A 25,315-nucleotide genomic window follows, 5' to 3' on the forward strand; every position below is an offset into this window, starting at 1 on the left:
AGCCTCTCCTCAGCCTCCCCCAGTGCCGGCCTCTGCCTGCCTCAGCCAGACATGTCCAGCCTCCAGGAGCTGTGCGCCGGCCTGCCCCTGCAGCCTCTCCCTGAGAACCGGGGACGCTGGGCTGGGGTGCCCCACGCCCCCATCAGAACCCCTGGCCTCAGCCCTGCAGAAGAGCAGGTAAGACGCGGGGTCCCATTCCTGCTGGGGCCGAGTGCCCTCTGCGTGCCCTGAGTGGTCCTGGGGAGGGATCGCCCCTACTTCCTGCTGTCTACAGAAGCTGCAACTCCTTGCCTCAACCCCCTCCCGGGAGCTCCCAGGGAGCTGGTGGTGGGATGGGGGGCAGTGTGCCGGACCCCATCACACCCGATAACCCTCGTTCTCGCCCCAGTGGCCATCGCTGGGTGCAGGGTTACCGTATCCTTCACAGATGAGGCCCCTGGGGCTCAAAGTCACCCAGCCAGTAAGTGGCAGCACTGCGGCTGCCCGGGGGTGGGTGGGTGTGGAGTGCCCCCAATGCACAGCGCAGAAGCCTACCCCCCCCCACACACACACACGTGTGCCTGCTTGAGCTCTGCTCCTCCTGGAGGCCGCAGGCCTGCTTTCCCTCCCGCGCCGCCACCCCAACTCCGGCGCGTTTGCAGCTGCCTGGCTAGACCCTAGTGAGGGCCCCTGCCTCACCTGGTCAGCCAGACCTGACCCCCCAGGAGCCGCAAGGCAGGGGCCTGCGGGGAGAAAGTCACTGCCCTGTAGGATGGAGAGGAAAATCCTGGCAGGAGGGAAGGGGGAGATGAAAGGAAGTGGGCCACCGGCTGCAAGGCCTTGTCGCCTGCCTTTCCCGTATTCCAAATAAGTCTAGAAGTTAAGCTTGAAAGAGAATCCACCACACCCTCCCTCCCCCCACCCCACAGGTAAAGACAGGTGCCCTTTGCTTGGTCCCTAGACCTTCCTGCGAGCGCCGCCCACAAGGGCAGACAGGGCTGGGTGGACCTGGGGGCGCGTGGGGCCCGGGCCCTGGGAGGGCGGAGGGGAGCTTGGGGGACAGGTAGCTGGGCAGAGGGGGGAGGGGTTGCTGGCCAAGGATGCCTCAGGGACGAGGGGAGAGGACCTGACCCGGGTGGAGTGGGGCGGAGCCGGGGGCGGTGGGGCGGCCCTGGGAGCGGGGAGATGGGGCAGCCGGGCGTCTCCAGGGCAGGGCGGGGCGGGGCGGGGCAGGACAGAGCAAGAATGCAAGTCGGTGCTCCACTGTCTCCTCTTAGCCTTTCTGTCCCAGCCCAGGAACGTCAAAGCAAAGGGTAACGTTTCGGCCCCCAGGTCACCTCCTGGCTGGGCGCCAAGGCCTTGACCTTTGGCTAAGAGGATCCGAGGGCTGCTCCAGGTCAGCTTCTCAGGGATGGTGACCGCGTGGCTAGTGCTGAGAGGAGAGAGGAGGGCAGCTGGCCCTCCTGGGTTCTAGGCCAGCAGTCTTGAAGGCGACTTGTGGGTGTGGGGAAGAAGCTAAGTGTCTTGTCTGGGTGCCAGGGCCAGCCTGCCTTCAGCTGGGAAGCCGTAAGTGCAAAGGCCCTGAGGTAGGACCAGGAACAAGAAGATATGTCTGGAGAAGCGTAAGGGCATGGGGGTTTGGGCTGCTTTCCTAGTTGGATGAGAAGCCTTTAAAATGTTTCTCCTTTTTCTTGGCTTCCTTTGCCTGCTTACCCGGTTTCAGATTCACCCCAGTGCCTCCCTAGATCCCACCAGATCTCACTCCCAGAGCTGCACACGCTCCAGCTATGCACTGCCCAGAGGTTACTTGCCAAGCTGGGTGCTGATGGGGGCACTTTTCTGAGCTTGTACAAGGTGACTGGACCTCAGCAGGTCTCCCTCCCTTTGAATCTGCATCTCCCACTGGCCACAAGCCTCAGCATAGATCCCTCTCTGGTCTTTACCTGTCAAACAGCCTGATCCCCAGTAGGCAAGGAGAGAGAGTGACTATACCTCTGGCTACATGAAAGGGGAGGACAATCAGGGAAGGCTTTCTGCAAGAGGTGACATTGTAGCTGAGCTACGAGCTGGGAATGAGAACCAACTAGGCAATCCTCTGGGTGGGGCCGTGGATTTCCGAGTGGAGCAGAGGTATTTTGGTAGGGAAGGGTGGCCCAGCACGGACGCTTCAGGATGCTGGGCTTGGCACCTACTCCCCCCTCACTGTTCTTCCCCCCACCGCAGTTGGCCCTGAAGAATGCCTTGCGCTACTTCCCCCCGGATGTCCAGAAGCTGCTGGCGCCTGAGTTTGCACAGGAGCTGCGACTGTACGGACACATCTACATGTACCGGTTCTGCCCCAGCATTGAAATGAGGTGAGTGCTGGCAGGTGCGGCTTCCATGGGGCCCCACAAAGGGTACTTCTGGGAGGGAACTCTCTAGAGGTCAGGAACCCCAAGAGTCAGCAGCTGGGACTAGGGGGTGGAGGAATTCAGGGTAGGAGGCCCAGGATGTGGCATGCAGAGGGGGTGGTTGTCATCCGTGGAGGTCTGGAACCTAGAGCTGGCTGCAGCCCCCTAGCCTGGCCAGGAGATGGGGGCAGGGGTCCTTATCAAGTAGGTCTCTCTGTTCTGCCAACCTGGCCAGTCAGTCCTGGACCTAAATTGTCCGCAAAGTCCCTTTCTGAACCCCACATCTTGTCATTCTACCGGGGCTCTGTGCTTCGGCGTCGCCTCTGCTGGGAGCTGAGGGGCAGTTCTTCAGGAGGCCGGGTCTTGCTGTCCATGCTGCTTGGCCAGGTGCTGCGCTGTGGCCATGTGGTCCTGGAAGTAGCAGGAAGGCCCCTCGTCACAGCTGCTGGCTGGTCTCTCTTGCAGGGCCTACCCGATCCAGCAGTACCCCTGCCAGACGAGAGCCGCTGCGGCCATCATGCACATGATCATGAACAACCTGGACCCCGCGGTGGCCCAGGTAACGCAGGGAGCCAGCCCTGCCTGGCAGGGACATAATGTTCCCAAGATTTTTATTTAGAAATAATGCTGGGTTCTCAGGAAGCTGTAAAGACGGGGCAGAGAGGCCTACAGAGAGGCCTACGGGGCAGAGACCCTTCCCCTGTGACCACGGCCTCCAAACCAGCTCATCAGCCCTGGTGCGCTGGACATACACGTTATAGAAAATGTTCTCAGAGCCACGTGGAAGAGTGAGAAAAAGCAGGTTCATACTGCATTGTGTTTATCCCCATCCAAAGTACTATCAGTTTAACACAATCATAATAAAACACATGGAGATGTTTTTCCCCTCCTTTTCCTCCTAAGTCTGAGATCAGGACTGCATTTTGTACTTAGACCGAATCACAGTTTGCTCGCGCCGTGGTCCTAGAATAACTACTCCTCTTAGTGGCGAGAACGCCCTTACCCTGCCACCTCACCCCAGCATGTGGTCACAGATGGGCCCCTGAGGTTGGCCCCAGGCTGAGCTCCCAGAGTGACCCCAGACCCAACTCTGATGTTCACCCCAAGTCCATCCCTACTCCCATCACAGATAGGTCAGCGCCCCTGGGCCTCACCCCTCTTGCCCCTCCCCTCCCCACTGCTTCTTTGAGGACCATCAGTTACCCTGCCCCATTGGCCCCAGCAAGATGGGGCCCCTTGCGTTCCCTGCCCTGGGCTCCACGGTCCCCATCTCAGACGACACCGTGTCTTCTCCAGTTTCCCCAGGAGCTCGTGACCTACGGAGGAAATGGGCAGGTGTTCAGCAACTGGGCTCAGGTACGCCCCCACGCCCTCTCCCAGGCCTCTCCCATCACCTTGTTCTCTGACCTGGAAGGACGGGACTCAGGTCGGGACTCAGGTCCTGTCTCCCTGATGTCTGAGATGCCAGCACCGGAGACTGTTGGGGGCTGTTGGAAGTCGCAAATTTGGGTGGGGCTGCCTCTGCTGGAGTTTCCAGAGTGTCATAGAGTACCAGATGGGGTTACTGGGGCCTGTAGGACCCCCTGGGCCTGGGCAGTGACTGGGGCCCGGGGCAAGGCCTCCACTTAAAGCGCTCTCCACGCTTTGCTCCTCCCTGCAGTTCCGGCTGACGATGTCCTACTTGTCGCAGATGACAGAGGAGCAGACCCTGGTCATGTACAGTGGACACCCAATGGGTCTCTTCCCGAGCAGTCCCAGTGCCCCCAGGCTGGTCATCACCAATGGGATGGTGGGTCCCAGTGCTGCTGGACACGGTGCCTGCTGCCTGGGGGCTACAGGAGGGCCAGGTGCCCCCACACCTGCTTGGCCTTCGCTGCTGAGGGCTCTGGGCTGCCCCCCAGGCCTCGACTCCTACCCCTCTTTTCCAGGTCATTCCCAACTACTCCTCCAGGGCCGAGTATGAGAAGCTCTTCGCCTTGGGGGTTACAATGTAAGTTGTTTTTTCAGTCTGCTTTACTGCTTTAGCCTTGTTTTATTATAAGATAATGCAGCAATCTTCCATATAATTTTGAAAAACAGAATTGCAGCACTCACGCACAATTAATTTAATTTTCACTTATACCCTAGTAGTTTTTATGGATATACCCACACTTTCTCTATATAGGTAGATAAATACACATTTTGAATTGTGCTTTTTTCCCAGTGTTTTATTCTGAACCATTTCAAACATAGTGAGAATGGAAAGAACTAACAGTTAACACCAAGTTCCTGTGGTTATCACACTATGAAACTTCCTTTCTCTGTCCCTCCATTCATTCAACAGAGCTGTACCCCTGCTTCCACAGCTCTCTGCCTCTTTCCAGCAGGTAGATGCCCCACATGAAGGCCATAGACTGTCCTGTGAATGGAATCCTGCAGAATGTTCTCTTTCAGTTGTGGCTTCTCCACTCGGCCACATGGCACACAGCAGGGCTTGGTTCTTTTTCTTTGCTACATAGTGTTCCATTCTGTGCACATACCAAAGTTTCTCTGCCCCCTCCTGGTGATTTCTGTGCTCCCTTCCTACTGTTTCAGGGCTTGGCAACCTGCCAGCAAAGCATGATGAACTGCCATGTTCTTGAATTTCTACGGGCTGAGCCTGGGAGCAGAAGTGCTGGGGTGATCTTATCAATTACGCTGCAGTTTTTAAGAGAAAGAAACTTGTTTGGAAAGGTCTAGGGAGCCAGAAGGAAGCAGAATTTGGGGACAGCAACCTTTTCCATAATGTTTTGTTTTTCCAGGAGAATATATGAGTACATTTGGGGGCAATTAAAAAGGAATTTGCTTAAAAATTCAAGTTCTTTTATTTTTAGAAATTTTTTCCCCACCACCACCTCTTATGGCTCTTTGTCCACCCCCCTCACCCTCAGAAGTCTTACTTTGTCCACTAGTTTTTGCAAGTAGTTTGCTTTGTCGAATCATCCTGCTATGTATACATCTTTGTCATTCTGACTTGCTTTACTAAATATAATTCCTTTGAACTCCAGCCATTTTGCTGTAAATGGCAATAGTTCATCCTTTTTCATAGCTGCATAATATTCCAGGCATGCAGAGACCACATCTTCTTGAGCCAGTCCTCTATCAGGGGGCACGTAGGTTGCTTCCATGTCTTAGCTATTGTAAGTGGTGCTGCAATAAACATTTTTAGAAGATGTAATTAGATGCTTTTTATATTCTTCAGATACATACCTAAGAGTAGATGACTGGGTCATAAGGTATTTCCACTTTAAGTTTTTTAAGGTAAATCCACATCACTTCCAAAATGGTGTCCTTGGCTTACACTCCCACCAGCAGTGTACTAGGGCTCCTCTTTCTCTGCATCCTCCCAGCACTTGTTGTTGAGGGTCTTCTTTTTTTCTTTTTTTAAAGATTTATTTAATTATTTATACAAGCACTGGGTACAGTCAAAAGCGTGGAGAGGGGTGTGAGAGAATTCACCAGAGCCAGAGTGGGGAACAGAACAGGCAGACTGACAAAATACACTGCTGAGGGGAGCAATGGGCGCGGCAGGAGAGGTCTGTCGCGCCATGTGGGACCCTCGCCGGCAGCCGGGGATCGAACCGGTGCTGCAGAGGCTGCGGGCAGCTTCGCGGCCCAGCGCTCAACTGCTGCGCCACCAGGGGAGGCCCTGCTGGGGGGGGGGGGTTTCTTAATACATGCCATTCTCTTGGGTGTGAGATGATATCTCATTGTGGTATTGACCTGCATCTTCCTCATTAAAAGTGATGATGAACATATTTTTCTATGTCCATGGGCCTCCTGGATATCCTCTTTGGCGAATTGTCCATTCAGATCTGCTGCCCATTTATTGATTACGTTGTTTTTATTATTTAGTTGAATAAGATTTTTTGCATATTAACCCTCGTTGGTTGTATAATAGTTTCTCCCATAAAAAAAAAAAGTGGAATTTAAACCATCTAATGTGGGTGGCTGGGGGGAAGCTGCTCCTGGACTGGGCTCACCCCTGTGGACCTTCTCTGTAATCAGGTACGGCCAAATGACAGCCGGCAGCTACTGCTATATCGGTCCCCAAGGAATCGTCCACGGCACAGTGGTGAGAGATGGGGCCTGCCCGCCTCAGGGGAAGGGAGGCAGCCCTGCTGGGAGTGGCAGCCAGCACCTGCCTCCTCTCCCTGCAGCTCACTGTGTTGAATGCCGGACGCCGGTACCTGGGTGTGGAGGACCTGGCCGGGAAGGTCTTTGTCACCTCTGGGCTGGGCGGAATGAGTGGGGCTCAGGCCAAGGCCGCAGCCATTGTGGGGTGCATCGGTGTGATCGCAGAGGTGAGCTCGGTGGGGGAAGACAGGGCAGAGCCTCTTTTCTCTCTTCCAGTCTTCAGTTCCCCTCCACAAAGTCTCATTGTGTGGTTCCCAGAGTGTTTGCCTCCTGCCTTCAAAGTGCCCATCTCTGTCCACGGTCAATGCCTCTTGATCTTTCACCAAACTGACCTCTGGGGACGCCTCTTTCTCCCACCTAACCCCTGGAACATAGCTGGAAGATTCTAAATGGTGACTGAGTGCACGTGGACTCTCTACCTCAGAGAGTTCACAGCCAGCGGGGCGCACAGACGAGCTGTCTGTCGGCAGAGGGTGTCCAGGCAGCTTTCTCAGGAAAGGAGGCGAGGGACTCTGAGACAAGCCTCGCTGGTACACACCAGTGGGAGGCACACTTAGTTGTTTCTAAATCTCAGTCCTATTTATTTGTACTTATTAGGAGCCCATTTGGCTGCAGGTGACAGAAAACCCAACGACAGAAACTCACAAAAAGAGGGTTTTGTTTTTTCTTACATAACTGGCAACACTGGCACTCGTTCACGGCTCAGTGATGTCAGCAAACATCTCTAGAGTCTCTTGGGCTCCCCTCATGGATACAAAATGGCTGCCCCAGCCCCAGCCACCTCATCTACATTCATGGCAGGAAGAAAGGCGAACAGGAGAGCCATTTTAGCAGGAAAACAATGTCTCAGAGACCCATTCTTTTCCCTCATTGGTCAGTATTGGATCAATGGATGTTTGCAGTCTGCATGGGAGACTGGAAACCGCAGAAAGGAAAGTTGTGATGAGCTTGGAAGTGCTTTACCTCCTGGGGCTGAGCACAGTGTTACCCTGAACAAAATCCAGGTTCTATTGATCAGGAAGTAGGAGGGGGAGGAATGTGGGAAGTTGGATAGTCTGCCCTGACACCGTGTTATCAAAGTGGGTGATCTGTTGTTGGTCAGGATGTGAAGGAATTGGAACCCTGTGCACTGTTGGTGGGAAGGTAAAACGGCGCAGCCGCTGTAGAAAACAGTATGGAAGCGCCTCAAATAAATAAACGTAGAATTACCATATGACTCAGCAATCCACCTCCTGGGTATCTGCCCAGAAAAATTGAAAGCAGGGGCTCAAAGAGAGATGAGTACACCCATGTTCACAACTGCATTATTCACAGTAGCCAGGAGACAGGAGCCGCCAAGTGTCCTTTGGTGGATGAATGGATAAGCCAAATGTGGCCTACACACACAGTGGAATATTACCCAGCCTTGAAAAGGAAGGGATTCTGACAACTGCTACCACGTGCACAGACTTGAGGACATGGTGCTGAGTGAAATAAGCCAGACCTGAAGTAACAAATACCGCATGATTCCACTTGTATGAGGTCCCGAAAGTAGTTAAAATTATAAGACAGGAAGTAGAATTGGCAGCCTTGGGGACCCAAGGGGGAGTGGAGAAGGGAAAGTGGGTGTTTAATTGCCATAGATTTACAGATGCTCTGGGCATGGGCGGTGGTAATAGCTGCAAAATGTGAGGTATTTAGTACCCCTGGTTAAGAAGGTCCACTTTTAATGTGTGTTTTAACTCAATAAAATAGGTGATTTTAAAAAATGGGTGACCTCTGTGGAAGCCTAGCACCTTCCAAGGGAGGTGACGCACTCAGGGTGATTTGTAACCAGACGACCCTGTGTCTCGTGGTCCCAGGTGGATAAAGCAGCCCTCATGAAACGCCACGAGCAAGGCTGGCTGATGGAAGTGACCGACAGCCTGGACCAATGCATCAAAAGAGTCAGGTACTTCTGAGGCGGGAGTAGCAGAGACTGGGGCCCTGGGCCACTCCATGTGGCTCCTTCAATGCCTGACGCTTGGGCCACAGGGGGGCGCTACACCAGGCACTGCTCAGAGGCCATCCCTGGAAACATCCCAGGGTGCAGCTCCTAAAATTCTGTTTGGGGCTCATCATCACTGTCTGTGTGAGGGACGCCCCTGGGTTTGCCTGCTCAGTGGATACACTTGGTTCTTACGGATTCTCAGCCGTTCTCTTGGTACTCCCTGGACCCAGCCAGAGTTTTGCAAAGGATGTGGCTTGCGTTTCATCGTGGTGGCCTTAGTGCCCAGCCCAGGGCTCCTGGCGTGTAGTAGGTGCTCATCTAATCTGTTGGGGAAAGGGAGCCTTTGAAGATGGACCTTCTGCTCAGTGTGACCTCCCCTCCCTCACCTTTGGGGTCTTCCCTGCTCACCTGCCCTGTCCGTGGAGTGTCAGAGCACCTTCCCTCCTGTTGCATGTCTTCTGGGGTGTCTAAGTGTGAGGGGGGAGGTCTGCTTTGGAAATTGCCCATCAGATGCCATTTTTGAAGCCTCCTCTCAGTTAACTGGCTTTGAAGAAGGGAACCCCGCTGGGGAGGGCTCCATCCTAGTGAAAATTAGAATTGGTCTGGAGGCCTCAAGCCGGGTGGGAGGGGAGCTCATGTGAAAATGCTCAAAAACACATAGACTTTGAGACCAAGTCCCATTACCAAGGCAATACTATGTTGACATAAATCTTTCTAAAATACTAGTTGTGCCGCGTCACACCTCTGTTTAAAACTCAGATAACCTTTCAACAATTATAGGGGAAATTCCAACGCCCTGGGGTGGCATTGAGGGGTCTCGCCTGATGTGGCTTCTGTCCTTCTTCTTTGTGCTATTTAGCTTCTGACCACACTCACATTTGCACACTCACACATGTGCACACTGGTGCATGTGCACAGACACCCTCACAATACTCATATACCTGCACACACACACACATACACACATCAGTTTAACGAGTGGCTCCAAGCAGCCTGGCTCCTATCCTGCTCCCTGGGCCTTAGAGGACAGAGATGGGGTTCATGGTTCCCCTGAGGACCCCTAGGCTGGATTCAGTCCTTCCCAACACATCAGGTGTGGGCCAGCCTCCCTCACTGCTTGGGGGACAGACACCTCTCTCCTGTTCCCTTAACCACCCTGCTGGCATCTCTCTGCCAGGCTCGGCCTTCAGTCGAGCTGTGTCCTCAGCAGGTGCCACCCGCCCCACTTACTGCTGCTTGTTGGTGTCTCTCATACCCTTGAGAGTTCTTACATGTTCAGAGCTTTTATTCCAAGATAAGGCTTCCATGTTTCTAAACAATAGACACTTCTACAATTCTAGGATCACCTTGAGTGAATTCTAGAAAGATCCCTGTTGGAGTTCAGCAGCAATAGCCCTAATTCTACCAATCAGGAAGGGTTGCCATATTGTCACGTCAGTCCATTGGTGCCTGTTTCCCTTTACAGCTCCATGTCCCCAAAGGCCTGACCTCATGGTGCCTGCCTCTGAGTCCCTGAATGTGTATACAGCACCTGGGTGGCCTCCTGGGCCCCCTGCTGGGGAGGGCTGGGCCTCGTGGGTGGGTGTGATGACCGGCGGTGCTGCTCCTGTGTCTTCCTAGGGAAGCAAGGAAAAAGAAGGAGGTGCTCAGCCTTGGTTACCATGGCAATGTGGTGGATCTTTGGTAAGTGGGGGGGCTGGAATTGGCAGCCTTAGGGACCCCAGGTGCAGCTCCCCTTCAGCCAAATTCCTGATGCAGGACAGGGGCTCCTGGGACACGAAGCTTCAAGCGCTGCCTTGAAACTCTGCTCCCAGCCTTCAGGGCCTGATCCTGGCCGGAATTCCTTTTCGGGCAGCTTTTTCCACCCAGCCCAGCAGCCCCCAGCTTTCCAGGGGAAGAGGGGTGGGCAGTGGGGTGGGCTGGGATTTGTACTGAGACCCCAACCCAGCTGGGCCCAGAGGGTGCTGCCCTCAGCTGATGGTGCCGCTTCCCCAGGGAGCGCCTGGTCCATGAATTGGACACGACGGGGGAGCTCTTGGTGGACCTCGGGTCAGATCAGACATCCTGCCACAACCCGTTCAACGGTGGCTACTACCCCGTGCAGCTGGGCTTCACAGAGGCCCAGAGCCTCATGGCCTCCGACCCTGCTGCCTTCAAGGGCCTGGTCCAGGAGAGGTAACGCAGGCTCTGGGTCTGCTCTGGGTGTGGTGGGGGAAGGGTAATGGCCCCAGGAGCCTTTAGCCAGCCCTGGCTCCTCCAGCTCTGCAGTGGCCCACTGGGAGGCCCGTACCCTCCTAGGCCTCTGCATCCTGTTCTGTCAGAGGGGGTCGTGGTGCACTAGCTTCGTGGGAGTATTGGGGACAAACTGGAGTGATATTTGTCAGACACCCAAGCAACTCGCGACATGTGTCGGTGCTGAGTCAATGCTCACAGAATGGAAGCCTGAAAAGCCTTCTGGAAGAGGGTGTGTGAGCCCAGGCCCTGGTGCCCTGCAGCCCTTGTGCCTCTGTGCCTCCCCAGACCCTGCCAGTGCTTGCTGAGCAGGCTGCCAGTGGAGTATGGAAGGCCAGAGAGGACTTAGAGATGGCAGGGGCTGGGGCATCCAGGCAGGAGGCCCTGGCGGGGAGAGGTGAGCGTGAGCGGGAGGAGTGGGTGCTCCAGGCAGTGGAGGTGTTTGAGCTCTGTGGGGGTGACAGCCATGGGCGGGGTAGAGGCAGGGAGGCAGGGCTGGAGGCTGCCCTGGTGACCCTGACCTCTGGCCTATTGCAGCTTGAGGAGACACGTCTCAGCCATCAACAGGTTGGCCGAGGAGAACTTCTTCTTCTGGGACTATGGCAATGCCTTCCTCTTGGAGGCCCAGCGAGCAGGTGAGAGGAGACCCGCTTGGCAGGGAGAGGGAGGGCAGTCCCCGGACTGGGGTGCCAAGCGCTGAGCAAGTTTCCTTCTCTCCAGCTGGGGTGTGTGTATGAGGGGGAAGGGGAGAGAGGCCCCCCAGTGAGTGCTCAGGGGCCCACAACTGTCGCCTTCCAAACACTGATGCTTCTGCCAGGTCCTTCCTGGCCTTTGCTGGGCCTCAGTTCCTCCATTTGCTTTGGGAACATAAAGCACTGTAAAGAGAGTAGGGCCATGGCTTGGGAAGGAGCTCCAGTGCAGCAGGGCAAGAGCAGCTTTTCTTCCCCACGAAGGACTCTTCTTTTTGTGAAACAGGTGACTTGTGCATGGAGTGTAGAGCGCAGAAGGCACAAAGAGATACAAGGAAGCCTGTTCCCCTGGGGCCCTGCAGCAGCCCCCCTCCTCAGGAGGGCGCCCGTCTGGTGCCTTCCATGCAAGTGGCTGCTGCCCCTTCGTTCTCTCCTTATACCTAAAAAGAGGCCTTGGTGATGCTTCTCTGTCTGAACAGAGCCCTTCCAGGGACCCTGTGTTTAAATCGCCATCTGGACGGCTGGCTGGGTACAGGTGTGGCCCCGGCCCCCAGCCCCGGCCCTCCTGGTGACTGTGTGTGGGGCTCTGTCCACAGGGGCCGACGTGGAGAAGAAAGGAGCCAACAAGACAGAGTTCCGCTACCCCTCCTACGTCCAGCACATTATGGGGTGAGTGATGGGGCTCCTCCTTCCAGCTTCCAGGCCCCGGGCGTTCAGGTCAGAAAAGCCCCAGCCTCTGACCATGGCTGAAGCCACATGTGGGTCTGAGGCCTTCATGTGGGTCTCGGATTTCTGCCACAAATGGGGGTGAGAAGGAGCCTGGATTTTCTGCGGGAGCACCTGATGTGGAGGTCACTTCCCAGTGAACACCCCAACTTTTGTGTGTCTATGACCCTGAACACTGTGTCCTGAGAGCGGCCACACCAAGGGCACTGGCATGAGCCCAGCGAGGGTGGCTGACAGTGTGGTCCATGTGGGCAGGACCTTGGTCCCCTGTGGCCTGGGTGCCTACTGGCAAGTTGCATGGGCAGGTCTTGGGGGGGATGGGGCCCAGGACAAGTCTGGAGGCGCAGAAGTCATGAGAGGGGTCTCAGGCTGAGGGTGGAGGCTTAGAGGCCAAGCTTCAATCTAAACAGGGGAGGGGAAGCCTCGCAACACTTAGAAGATTCGCCCTCTGTGTGCAGAAGGCCACGGGGAGGGAGGCAGGACAGACAAAGGGTCCTGCACAGCTAATTGTGGACAGGGAGGCAGACGCAGGGGGCTGGGCCATCAGCCACGGTGCAGAGGACAGCAGGGGTCTCTGGGAAGGGGAGTAGGAGGGCGACCCACCAAGGAGGGCCCTGTTGTGGTGGGCGAGTGTGGGACCCCAGGGAGGACCCAGTCCCCGCAGCCCTCTGCTGGAGCCAACCGCCTGAGAGCTGGGTCACCCAGGGGGGCCAGTTCATATGGGCAAATATGGCCAAGTCCCCAGGGCTCCCTCCTACCCTTCCCAGCAGGGGGCACAGCCCCCCAGAAAGCCCCAAGCTCCTGACGCGTTCTGTCCTTGCAGGGACATATTTTCCCAGGGATTTGGGCCTTTCCGCTGGGTGTGCACATCGGGGGACCCCCAGGACCTGGCGGTCACGGATCAGCTGGCCACGTCTGTACTGGAGGAGGCCATTGCCCGTGGAGGTGATGAAGCGGGGCGATGCTTGTGGAGTGGGCAGCCCCCCAAGGCTGCTGCCGCATGCCAGCCTCCCTGCCAGTGGCGCCCCTGCTCCTGTGACAAGTGCTGTCCCTCTGCTGTCCACTTTGGCCAGGCCGGTCTCCTTGTCCCAGCACCCCCAGTCGCTGTGGCGGCAAGGACACAGCTGTTGCTGGTCCTGCCATTCCCTGTGGATGGTGGGGGTCCTCCCGGATCTCCCGTCCCGGCCCTTGTTTAACCGCAGCTCCACCTCATGTGAGGGCGTGACCGGTCACCTCCCCGGGCCAGCCGCAGGCGGTTACTGTGAAACACGCAGGGCCTTCAGTGCTCCTGTCTCCGCAGCTCTTGGCTCGGGGGTGGCCTCTCCGGTTCTCAGTGAGGGTCCTTCAGCCTCTGCCGCTTGCTTTGAACCCACAGGGACCCGGTGCCTCTGACACCTTCCCTTCTCTCCCTGCAGTGAACCCGTCTGTGAAGCTGCAGTACTCGGACAACATCCGCTGGATCCGGGAGGCCGCCAGGCACCGCATGGTGAGTGTAGCCGGATTGGGGCAGGGCTGGGCCCTGGGCCGCCCACCCAGAGGGGAGGTGCTGCCTGCTGTGCCCAGGCGACTAGTCGCCAGGAGAGTGCCAGCACGACCTTGTGGGACGGCTTAGGTGGCATTCACTGGCCTCGCTCATGGGCCACAGGACGAAGAAGTCAGGGGCCTTTTGAAACCTGTCCTGAGTCTTTTGACACTGGATGGCTGCCGGGGGAACATGTCACCTGTGCACCCCTGCGTCTCACAGGCCCCTGAGCAACTCTGCTCGCTCTCCCCACAGGTGGTGGGCTCACAGGCAAGGATTCTGTACTCGGACCAGAAAGGCCGTGTTGCCATCGCTGTGGCCTTCAACCAAGCCATCGCCCGCGGGAAGATCAAGGTCAGGGCCTGCTGGGGGAGCACCTGCTCTGCCCCTTCCCCAGCTCTGTGTGTGTGTTGGGGGGAAGGCTGATCGCTGAGGGCAGGGAGTTATGAGGCCTGTGCTCAAACCCAGGCGCTGACATTGTCCCTTGCTGTGTGCCTTTGGGCAAGTCAGGTGCCCTCTGTGAACCTGAGTTTCCATCTCTGTGCAAGGAAAATAATAACCTCAAAGCATGGATGTGAGGATAATGCAAGTCAGCTCCCCATGAGTATGTCATCCATCTTTATCACATCACCTTGTTCAAGCCACGACAAACTTCCCCTGCTTTTCCCTATTTAACTCGAGTCAGCCTGGCCCACCTCGACCTGGCCAGCCTGGTCGAGGACATGGTGTTCAGGGCACGTGTTCCAAGGGGCCTCTTTCCCCTCCGTTGCATAGTCTCACGCCACAGAGTTCATGTTGGCAGCCCTCTGGAAGTGCCGTAGTATTCGTGATCAGGTATAAAAAGGAAACCAGGACAGATGTGTGTGAAGGCCATCACCAGGGAAGGTTCACGGTGACGTGGACAGTGAGGTCAGCAGCCCCCAGCCCTGTGCAGAGAGCACCCCAGAGCACTCAACAGCCCGGCCAGACACCCCTTTGGGCTTACCACATCCAAGCTGCAGTCGCCGGCAGGCAGAGCTGGGCATTGTAATCCGTCCACCTGCTCTTTTATTCATTCATTCGACGACACCCACCCAAAGACCTCCTCTGCCCAGGCCTGTTCTAAGAGAACATGCTAGACAGGATCTCCACCTGGCATTACTAGTAAAGGGAAGCTGATGGCATACAGCTAAAGGTATGAATTCAGAGAGCATTTCAGATGGCAAGGAACACTGCAGAAAATGAATCAAGGTGACTAGGTGGGGGTGAGCGGTCACTTTGGAGGGAGGGGTGGTCAGGGCAGGCCTTTCTGACTTGCTGGCATAAGTAAAGCTAAGCCTGAATATTTGGAAGGTGCTAGAATTCCTGGGGGTGGGGAGAGGAGGGCAAAGGTGAATAGGTGGGAGTAAGACTCAGGGGCCTGGCTGCCGGAGTCTAGTGCGCTGTGTGGGGGTCGAAATCCCTGCCTGTCTGCTTTTCCGTGCTGTGACGCTGAGCAAGTCTTGTTCTCTCTGGGCCTTGGTCTTCATACGTATAAAATGGAAATGTTTGTACATATCTGGACAGATTATTGTGAGGCCTCAGCGAGGTTCCTTTGGGATGCCACTTAATGACCAGAGCTAGTCACCAGGGAACCAATCTGGTGACTAAAGGTTTAGGCCTTTCCCAGGGTCCTCCCCGCCCCATCTCCCAGGGGAGAGGGGCTCCTGAAGTGTAGGAAGTGCCAAAAGCAGTAAAATGTGCAGCTAAATTTCAGAATGTCTGTGCTTCCTCTTGCTAAAGGTCTTTTTCCAGGGGGAGGGGTTCATGGGGCTTCTGGGATGGCCTGACCCTTGACCTCTGCCCTCCATACACACCATTGGCCTTTGTATCACACCCAGGCACCAGTGGTCCTGAGCCGAGACCACCACGATGTGAGCGGCACGGACAGCCCCTTCAGGGAGACCTCCAACATTTACGATGGCTCTGCCTTCTGTGCAGGTGAGGAAGTCAGTGTTTTTACAAATCCCTTTCAAATGTTGGAACTGGATTTTATTTAAAAATGGGCTGATTCATTCAGTCATGATGTTGTGACTGAGAGACTGGGCATAGGGTGCCCAGCCCAGGAGGGAACAGGTCCGTCCCTTTTAAGTCTTTGTTCTTTCAGGCACTTTATCTGCATTCGGTACCAGAGAGCGTATCTCCAGGGGAGGGAAATAGCAGGTGGCTAAGTATTTGTCAGTTTCTGCTTCTTCTCAGCTCCGCAGACACGGGTGATAGCCCTTTCTGCAGCCTCCTGGCCTCAGTTCCCTATCTGTCCTTCAGGCCTCAGCCAGTGGGGCCTGCTCACCCACTGTCCACTGTCCCCCGGCCTTGTCTGGCCTGCCCCTCCAACCCTCTCCATCAGGGACTGTGTTTTTGCAGACATGGCTGTGCAGAACTTCGTGGGAGACGCTTTTCGTGGTGCCACCTGGGTGTCTCTTCACAACGGTGGGGGCGTTGGCTGGTAAGGAGGATTTGGAGAACTGGGTGGTATGATTTGGAGCTCGTGTGAAGTCTTGAGGGTGCTCTGCTAGAGGCTTCTGTGCCATGTTCTTCGCATGAGCTAGAAATCGGAGGGAGAGCATGTGGAGGCCTGGGGGCACCTGCCACTCTGCCTCTTGGGATCTCACCTGTCACACAGGTAGTTGCTATCAGCACAGTGACCACCCTTCCACAAGTGTTGTATGGGGAATTCGCAGAGTGCTGTCTAACCCAGGTCTTTCATTCCCCCTGAGGTTTCCAGGTGGCTGGGCCACAGGTGGGAGACAGGATTCTAGGCTCTCCTGGGTCCTGGACTCATAGCTCTGCCCCTGCCAGGTGTCCTGGCTGGCACCACAAGGAAATTGGGGTTTCTGGGAGGGTCTCATTCCAGCTGACAGTGGCAGTTCTGTCATGAAGATGCCCGCTGTAATTCCTCACCCCAATTCCAAACATGTGGGGAGTTTCCTGACACCACCAACCAATTTTAGACATTGACTGGACGTTCTACAATCTGAATTCTGAAACTAGCCACCCAGAGAGAGAGTCAGATCCACAGGAAAATGGGCTCATTCTCCCAAGACCACTTCAGACATCCAGGCGGTCTGACTGAACAGCAATAAATCAGAGGTTCCCACAGCCCCTTCCTCGCGTTCCATGAATTTGCTAGAACGGCTCACGGAGCTCAGGAAACCCACTTACTCGCTAGACCACTGGTTTATTATAAAGGCTGTAAAGGGATGCGAATCAATAGTCAGATGAAGAGATACAAGGGACGAGGCTCCAACAAAGGAGCTTCTGTCCTGCTGGAGTTTGGGGACTGGCCCTCTGGCTCAACAAAGTCTTCTGGTTCACCATCCAGGAAGCTGTCCAGACCCCTTTTTTATGGGCTTTGTATGGCGACTTCATTACGTAAGCACGACTGATTAAGCATTGATCATTGATAATCAATTCACCCTCCATCTTCACACCCCTTACAGGAGGTGGGGCAGGTAAAGTTCCAACCTTTAATCACAAGGGTGGTTCCCCTGGTAACCAGTCCTGGTCTTTAGGTGGAATCCAAAAGGAAGCTCATTAACTTAATTATTGCTCCATCACTAAAAAATCCTGAGAGTTTTAGGAGTACTTCCAGAAACAGGGATGAAGACCAAATATACATTTCTTATTATCAATCAAAATCTCACCCCCACTGCTAAGAGTGATTGCTTAATATTTATTGTACATAAATCCTATGGCAAACATTTGCTAATATTTTGGAACCCATTCTCTTGCCTAGTCTTAGAAGGAAAATCATTTCAGAGATAAGGAAGCAGGGGCGCTGGGAAGTTATCCAGCCGCACCTGCTTTGAGTCAGCTTCTGCCCCTGTCACCTAGAGAGGCTCCCAGCCCAAGCCAGAGTCCTGGGGGCTCCGAGCAGCAGGGGCCGCTGTGGCTTCAGGGAGGACATCTGCCCGGGGCCTGACTACCTCTGAACTGACCTCGCAGCTGTTTTAACTGGATCAAGCCTGGCCTTGCCCTTCAAGAGCCAAGTCCTTCGGCACTCGGGCTTCCTGGAGCATTCCAATGGGCTGGCTTGGCCTTGTGCCTTTCAAGGCCAGAATTCCGAGCTGCAACGCAGTCAGATGGCTCTAATTAATGGAAAATGTGACCAGCGCGTGTGTCCTTTCTGATACACCAGCTGGATAAAACCAAGACGGAGAAGAAGGCCTGGTTCTTGAGTAATTGGTGTTTACGGGCCAGTCGGTCCTGGAGGTGAAGAGAGAATGACTCCGAAGGAGGCTGAGTAACTTGCCCAAGGCCACAGAGGTGGTGACGGAGCCGGGATCTTGACCCAAATCTGCTGCCTCCCAGGATCCACACACCATGGTCAGCAGGACAACAGAAGGCAAGAAAGGGCAGTGCAGGGCTTGATCCAAAGGCCATGGTGCAGGGATGCAGTGGCAGGCTGCACGCAGGACACTGCTGGCTGGTGCCCCGCCGCTCACGGGTTCCTGAGAGGAATGCTCTTCGCAAACTCCCGAGCTCTCTCATCCCACGGCTGTCCCCAGAGCACTACTCAGAAAGGATAAGCAACTTTGCCCAGACTTCGCAGCGAGCTGGGGCTGCAGCTGGCCCAAATGCATGTGCTAATAACCCCCCACCAGTCACTTGTAAAGGAGCCAGATCAGGGCCTGGCACGTGGCACACCTCCCGTAAATATTAACCTTTATCACGTGCATGCCAGTTACGATCACAGGTTCCAAACAGGTGGAGGTTTTAAACTTTGAAAGCCACCGCCAGTTTTCCTAAATAAAAATTCCTATCTGCATGACCTTATTAACAGTGGCTATTATCTCACTTTTAAACATGGGAACTGCCAGGCTGGCGGAGTCACAAAGAAGTAACAAATCCTTGTTTTGTTTCAACTTGCTTAAGGCCAGGTTTTTTGTTTTGGAGTCTTGTGCTTGTTCTTTTGGATTTGGGGGCATTCTTGAGCTGTTCTGGATAAAAAAAGTGCAGGCACTGGGTGCTTGTTGCCTTTGAACTTCCTTAATTGTATCTGTGCCGGCTGGTTTCTCCAGGAGGCAGATGCAGAGGAGTTAGGAGTGTACAAAAGGCTGGGAAAGGAAAGAGGGGGCAGAGGGATTGAGCCGGGGAGACCTCAGTCTCCTCACAATGCAGCAGCCTTGCCAGCCGCCAAGGGTCTATGGAGCCAAGGCGAAGACCAAGCAGGCAGGCGCCAGGCCTCTGGCATTAGGCAGTCTCTGCATGAGAAGGACCCTCAGAAGTTCCGGCTGTGAGCTGTGAGCAAGCCACCTTCCCCACAGCTGGGCTTTCTGGAAGGGGTGCCCAGGGAGGCCCTCAAGCCACAACTCCCCACACAGCAGTGCTTCACAGCTTTATCTAGTGATGCTTCTATTCTGGCTCTTAGTGTTTTAAATTTTGCTTTAAAAGACCTCCCCTCCTGAGTTAAGGAAAACAAGCTTCTAAACTATAATTTTCTGAATTAAGAGAAGACATGCTCCTAAACTTTATTAATCTTAAACACTTTGAACAGTTTCTTCTTTAGTACACTTGGTGTAAGGGCAGGACTGGCCACAGTGCAGGTTTTCTGATCCCATGCAGACCGGGTAAAGGAGGAGTCAGAGTCCTCAGGGGTTTTGCAGGCTTTTATTGGGATTACCAGGTACACGGCAGGCAGGGGTGCTGGGGGGCCGGGAGGCTGGCAGGCTTCCCAGCCCCCAGCAAATACGCACTCTCTCTGGGCTCTCTGGTGTTCTCTGCTTCTGCTTCTTTGCTTCTCTCTTGGCTTCTCTTCAGCTTCTTGGCTTCTGCTGGCGCCCCCGTGACGCCGCCCTTAAAAGCCCGATCTTAGCCCAGGTGAATCCCATCTACCTAGGCCCACACCCTACTCCAGGTGCCCGCCATCAGGCATGCATTCAGGACCGCAAAGATCCATCATCTATCCTGATGGCGGGAGGGCAGAAAAGCCTGACATTTTTCCTTACCCTACACTTGGCATTTATTTTTTCTTTGTGTGTGATGCTGGGATTGACTTGCATGTTTTTCTCAAAGACACAGTGTCCCGACCCCGTTCGTGAGTACCCCAAGGCCACACCGTCAGCAGGTCTGCCGCTATCAGGCCCTCTTCCTGGGCCAGCCTGCCTAGGGTAGGGTTGGCTTGGATTTCTGACCAGCTGGGACCCAGGCTCCCTATACCAAAAATATAGTTCTAATTTCCCAAAGACCTCTCTGGTCAAGGGACTCACGAGTGTCCTGTGTGGCTGCCACTCCTGTCTCCTAACACCTGGCCTCAGCCTCTGAGAGGTGAGCAGGTGCCAACCTGAAGTGTGTCAGGAGCACCCTCCAATCTTAGTTTGTGGGCACAGGACTGCAAGTGCAGGGACCCAGGCCAAGGGCGAGGCAGGGCAGCCCGCATATTCACCAGAGGTGCTCAATTCCTGCCAGGGTGGGGATCCCAGGGACCTCCTGAGACAAAGGAATCCTCACCTTCTCAGTGGCCCTGGCTGACATTGTCAGTCGGTGCAGGAAAGGCAGAGAAGCAGGTAAATCTGGATGGGCCTGGAGGATCTGAGACTGGAGAAACTAGGTGTACTTCTCAGGTGTGGGAAGGAGCAAGGGCAGGTTCACCGGGAGTGGGGCTGAAAACTGGGTTGCAGGTGCCCCAGGGGTTCCTGTTTGGCAGCAGAGTCCTGGCCAGTGCTGCCAAGAGGAAGGGAACTTCTTGTGTGTGTGTGTGTGTGTGTGTGTGTGTAACCAGAGGAAGCACATGGGTGAGGGGCGTGGGATGCGAGCTGAGCAGGCCAGACGTGGGCAGCGCACGCCATGAGACGAGAACGTGAGAATGGACGTGGAGGCACTGGAGCGCCTGTGGTGCTGACGGAGAAGCACGGCCAGGCAAACCCGCAGGAAATGGAAACCACATCCACACGCTTGAGAGCCAGTGACATCTATGAAGAGAAGGAACACGGAGTACAGCAGGTCTGTGAGAGGGGGGCGTCGGAGCAAACCTTGGAGACGTGCATTCAACAGAAACAAGAAATACTGAAAATAAAGGAACTCTGCCTTCAAATCCAGGAACCAGGACCCCAAAATGCACCTGAAGCAAGCAGAAAGAAGGGTTTAGAAAGATAAGAGGCAATCGGGAAGGCAGCGCAGGAGACTCCCGAGGACGCTGCCTGCCCCGGAGGCCACATTGCACTTGCCACATCCAGGTGGTCAGGCCTGCAGATGGCTGGGGGCCGAGGAGGTGAAGCTGGGGGCACGAGGGGGCAGCATAGAGTTCCACCCCCAGGCAGGAGCTCCCCCAAGTCGCCCATCCTTATTTCTGACTACTCCCCACAGGAGTAGGGCCCATGAGTGACCTGAGTGGCCTTTGCTTCTTGCAGGGGTGAGGTGATCAACGGGGGATTTGGCCTCGTGCTGGACGGGAGCCAGGAGGCCGAGCAGAAGGCCAGGATGATGCTTGGCTGGGACGTCTCCAATGGGGTAAGTCACCCCGGCCTCTCCCCTCGTCGTCCCTCACTGTCCCTTCAGATTGGGGACCGAGCCAGAGCTCTGGCTCCTTTTTCCCCAGAAAATAGGCGGGGCGGGGGGGGGGGGGCGGCGGCCCTGCAGCGCTTCCTGCTTAGTCATATCTCTCCTGGTCAGATGTGGGGGTTGTATGTGGGGTGAGGGTTGGGTTGGCAAGATGGCAGCGTGGAGATGGGGGAGAATGCGTGGAAGGATGGCCAGTTACAGAGCAGAGAATAAAGCACTTGTCCATAGTCTGGCCAAGAGAAGGGGAGAGGTGAACGGGGCGGCTGCAAAACACTGCTGGCTTATTAGCACAAGGTCCCTGAAGCGGAGGGGCCAGGGGCCTTGGAGCCCACGGAAGGGTGCCCAGACTGTCTTGTTGGGTTGATCTTGGAAATGAGGTGATGCTGGTGCCAACCCGAAACCACTGCCTCTCCCTGCCCTGCTGCCAGGTGGCCCGGCGTTGTTGGTCTGGGAACCGCAAGGCCTACGAGATCATCTGCCAGACCATGCAGGAGAACAAGGGCTTGGTGGTGACGCTCCCGCAGGAGGTGGTAGATGAGCAGATGCTCCAGCAGGCCCTGCGGCAATAAGCCAGGGCCCGGGCCCAAGACTGGCCACCTTGCCCTCACCCGCCTTGGTCTCCTCCACCCACTGCCCACCCTCCCCACACCTACCCCGCACACCTGCAACTCGTGGTCTCAGGAGCTGTGTACACACACCTCACCACGCCCTGGAGGGGTGCCACACTGTTCCTAATTCAGGCACGAGCCAGTTGTGCCTGGGGGGCCAAGGCCAGGGCCATGCTGCTCCACAGGAAAGTCATAGAACAGACTCCAGGAGCTGTTCAGGGGTGTCTGTCAGATGAAACTGACTGAGCTGGGCATCCACCAGGCCCCTGCTCAGCCTCCTCCTATTCCCTCTGCCACCGGGGGGCCGGGTTTTATCAGTCACCCCGTCTGCCTTGCATTTACCCCGAGACTGTGTTTCTGTCTGTTAGCCAGTCTGTGGTGTGTGCAGTGCCCCTGGCCCTGGGTACACAAAGAAACCTGCCCAGGCCCTGAACTTGGAGGGTCCAGAAAAAAAGACAGGGAAATAAAGGTTTGACCAGAAGCATTTACAGTGTCGTGGGCAGGGTGGGCCCGGTGGTGGGAGGGGGGCAGGCCGGGCTCTGCCCTAAGGGAATAGAGATACCATGTTGGGGGGAAAAGAGAGGAGGGGCTCCCCACGGCCAGGCATCTTGGGACACTGAGAAGCGCGGCTGCGTCGCTTAGTACAGAAGTCTTCCAGGAAGCAAGTTGGGCCTGAGGCTGGATTCTTGAGCCTTCCCCCCGCCACCCCCAAAGTCCAGTAACAGCTGGATTCATAGCCCAACAAGGCTATGGGTGCAGCGGCCCCAGCCAAAAGCAATTACGTAGCCCTGCTTTCTTTTTGTGACAGTTCCCCACTATCAGGCCCCCTCCCTCCACCTCCCTGACCCATAGCTGCCCGATGCCCCCTCCTTGTCCTCTCAGGGTGCTGCAGGCTGTGAGTGGCCTTCCCCTTGTGACTGTCCAGCTCTTGGGCTGAGCCTTGGAGAGGCACAGGTGGCCGCAGGTGGCTGTAGGGGGAGACCCCCAAGGAGGGCCCTGCCCTCTGGCTGCAGTGATGGGCTTCCTGGGGTGGGAACATTTGTTTGGCTCCACTGGGGAGACCTAAAGCTAACCCTTTGCCTTCCCCAGAATAGGCCCCTTTAGGGAGAGGTCAGAGGGGTCAGCTAGCCCTCCCGCCAATCCAGGACAGACCGTGCCACCATCCTGCCGTGGGCCAGGCTGGAGACAGGCTGGGAGCAGCATCCCCGGGCTGCTGTTTCCCTGTTTGTGGCCACCCAGAGATGGGCACCTTGCCATTGTAACTGACCAGGCATTACAGAGAATCACCAGCTCAGAAAATGTTGATTTATTTATATCTGATATTAATGGAGGATTATAGAGGCCAGCACTTGCTTTCCAGAATCTCAGACTGCTTCTTTCATAAAATGAGAATTTCTCCTAAATAAAGACATGGATGTGAGGGCCAGATAGTCCTTAGTTTTCTCCTAATGCTGCCTGCAGCACACCGGGGCCCTGGCCCCCTGAGGCTCCACCGCCTAAGCTGCACCACAGAGTAACAACACCTGCGCCCCCCGCCGCAGGCAATGGCTGGGGGCTGGGGAGGAATCGGCTGTGTTCCCACGCAGACTATGAAAAGCCAAGTGGAGAGAGGGCAGCCTGCCCCTCTCCTCGCACCTTGCTCCTCACCATCTGATGCTGGGGGCTGCTCCCTTCCCTGTGAACCTCCAGGGCCACGCAGGGAATCAGGCCGGGGCTGCCCTGGAACAGGCCCCTCTGCAGCCCACCACACTTAGACACCCACACCTCCTGCACCCCCTGACCTTACTGTGCAGAGCAGCGGCATCCAGAGGGAGGTGAGCCTGGAGCAGGCATGTCATTCCCATTTGATCCTGGTCTTGGTTCCTAAACAATGAATTGACAGATTGGGGGATGGGCTTCTAAGGGGGTGACGGAAAATTTGACAACCCTCCCCCTCCATGTCTGCAGAGAAGGGGTCAGTCTAGGTAAGCTAGACTCCAGGGGAGTGGCCATGTTCCCCTTTTTCTATCCTCATAAAACCCCAATTTTGTCTAGACAGACACTTACCTAGTCAAAGAGTGTTGACTGTCCAGCCTTTTTTGTAAGTAGGAGTGACCGTTGGCTAGTTGTGGCCATGAAATGTGGTGGAAGTCTGCCGAGTAGGACTTTCTGGGAATACTGTTGTTAGATAGATCTAGCAGGATTGTTTTTTGCCTCTGCCCCTTCTTCCTGTGAGAACCTCAGGTGCGATGCCTGGAAGCACAGCAACTATGCTGTGACCATGAAGACCAGGCAGCACATGAGATGTGTCAGTAGAAAGGCAGAGCTGGCGGCGTGGGAGCTGCTGCCTACCAGCCCTCCCAGCTCCACATTCCCTGGTGCTTTCCTGTGAAAGCCATCCCAGCAGGGGTTGTGTTCCACGAAGCCAGCACAGTGTCGAAATTGCTGTATCATCTGTCAACAAGACCCCAAGGAAAGCATCCTGGTGCATATATCTTCGTGAACATTCCTTATTCCTAGGGAAAAACAAAGAAGTTGTGTTCAATTTTAAGACCAGGTTTTCCTTTCCTTTCCTTGTCTAGCAACCTTCCCTTATAAAGGACAGGCAGGGCTTCCTGACCAGCTTCACGGCAAGATCTCAGGTGGATTCCAGTGAGCTATTTCCCTGGGCCGCTGCCCTTCAGCCTGCTGCCAGCTGCCAGCAGGGATGACTGACATCCAGAGTGAGGCCACATGGGGCTCACTGGGGAGTCAGGGCAGCTGGCCACAGCCTCGGCAGCCATGGAGTGGATGGAACAGCATGTTCAGTTCAGTCTTATTTTTAAGAACTCAGGGGTGTGTAGTCCACTTAGAGATGCTTTCATCAAAATGATTACAACAAAAATAATTGGCCTTGTGGGTAAATCCTTCAGTTGCTTTGAAGATTCAAGGATGAGAATGTCTCAGGGCCTCTTCCTGGGCAGCCTCTGCCCGCTGAGAACCTGGACTCACTCGGAATCAGGCTTTCTTTGCCGGCCAGGCCAGATGAGTTAAGTAGAGCCTGGCTGAGAGATGAGCCCTCTTATCCTTGGCTTTCCAAAGTGTTCCTTCACCTGACGGGGGGCCAGACTTGACTGGCCTTTGCATTTTGTTTGGTCTGCCCTGTTTAAAAATGTTTTGACTTTGTCACCAATTTTTAAGCTTTGGAGATTTCACTTAAAAACCTAGATTTGGGGTTTACTTAAAGAAATCAAGACATCAGGTGATACTGCGCTCACCTCCTCTGTGGTAGCAATTGCTGGAAGCCTGGAGGTCCCTTGGGGCTGGACATGTTTTTTTTCTAATTTGCCACAGTCCTTACCAATCCCTACTGTCCTCCAGTGGTGAGGCCAAATGTGTTAGTTGTTCATTCTTGGAAACAGGTGCTCATTTCCTACGTGCATCTGCTTCCTGCATTTATATCACCTGCATGGTTTCTGTTGGGATTTGAATCGCTCTAGGGAAACAGAACTAATAGAGCCTGAGCAGGCTAGGTGGCAGAGATACTCTGCCAACGGCCAGCACCAACC

General features: G+C 55.3%; 1 protein-coding gene and 1 long non-coding RNA gene across 2 annotated transcripts; one reads left to right on the forward strand and one right to left on the reverse strand.

The window, feature by feature from the left end:
- On the forward strand, nucleotides 1–22,265 carry UROC1 (urocanate hydratase 1). Its single transcript, XM_037524321.2, has 20 exons — nucleotides 1–177; nucleotides 2,203–2,333; nucleotides 2,835–2,928; nucleotides 3,666–3,725; nucleotides 4,030–4,158; nucleotides 4,298–4,359; nucleotides 6,396–6,462; nucleotides 6,548–6,691; nucleotides 8,366–8,454; nucleotides 10,114–10,176; nucleotides 10,489–10,668; nucleotides 11,263–11,360; nucleotides 12,011–12,083; nucleotides 12,964–13,085; nucleotides 13,556–13,626; nucleotides 13,918–14,016; nucleotides 15,522–15,621; nucleotides 16,045–16,126; nucleotides 21,030–21,129; nucleotides 21,609–22,265. Exons 1-20 carry the CDS (start codon nucleotides 52–54, stop codon nucleotides 21,747–21,749), a joined length of 2,031 nt encoding a protein of 676 aa, XP_037380218.1. The 5' UTR covers nucleotides 1–51; the 3' UTR covers nucleotides 21,750–22,265.
- Nucleotides 19,279–24,330, reverse strand: LOC119256402 (uncharacterized). The gene is made up of 3 exons (XR_005127746.2): nucleotides 23,835–24,330; nucleotides 23,570–23,651; nucleotides 19,279–20,591 (listed from the first exon to the last, which is right to left on the reverse strand). It is a non-coding gene; the product is annotated as an uncharacterized LOC119256402 (long non-coding RNA).
- Nucleotides 24,331–25,315: the final 985 nt, after the last annotated feature.

This window comes from Talpa occidentalis, unplaced genomic scaffold, assembly GCF_014898055.3.
Source record: "Talpa occidentalis isolate TD23 unplaced genomic scaffold, MPIMG_talOcc4v2.1 talOcc4.10, whole genome shotgun sequence".
Taxonomy (NCBI): domain Eukaryota; kingdom Metazoa; phylum Chordata; class Mammalia; order Eulipotyphla; family Talpidae; genus Talpa; species Talpa occidentalis.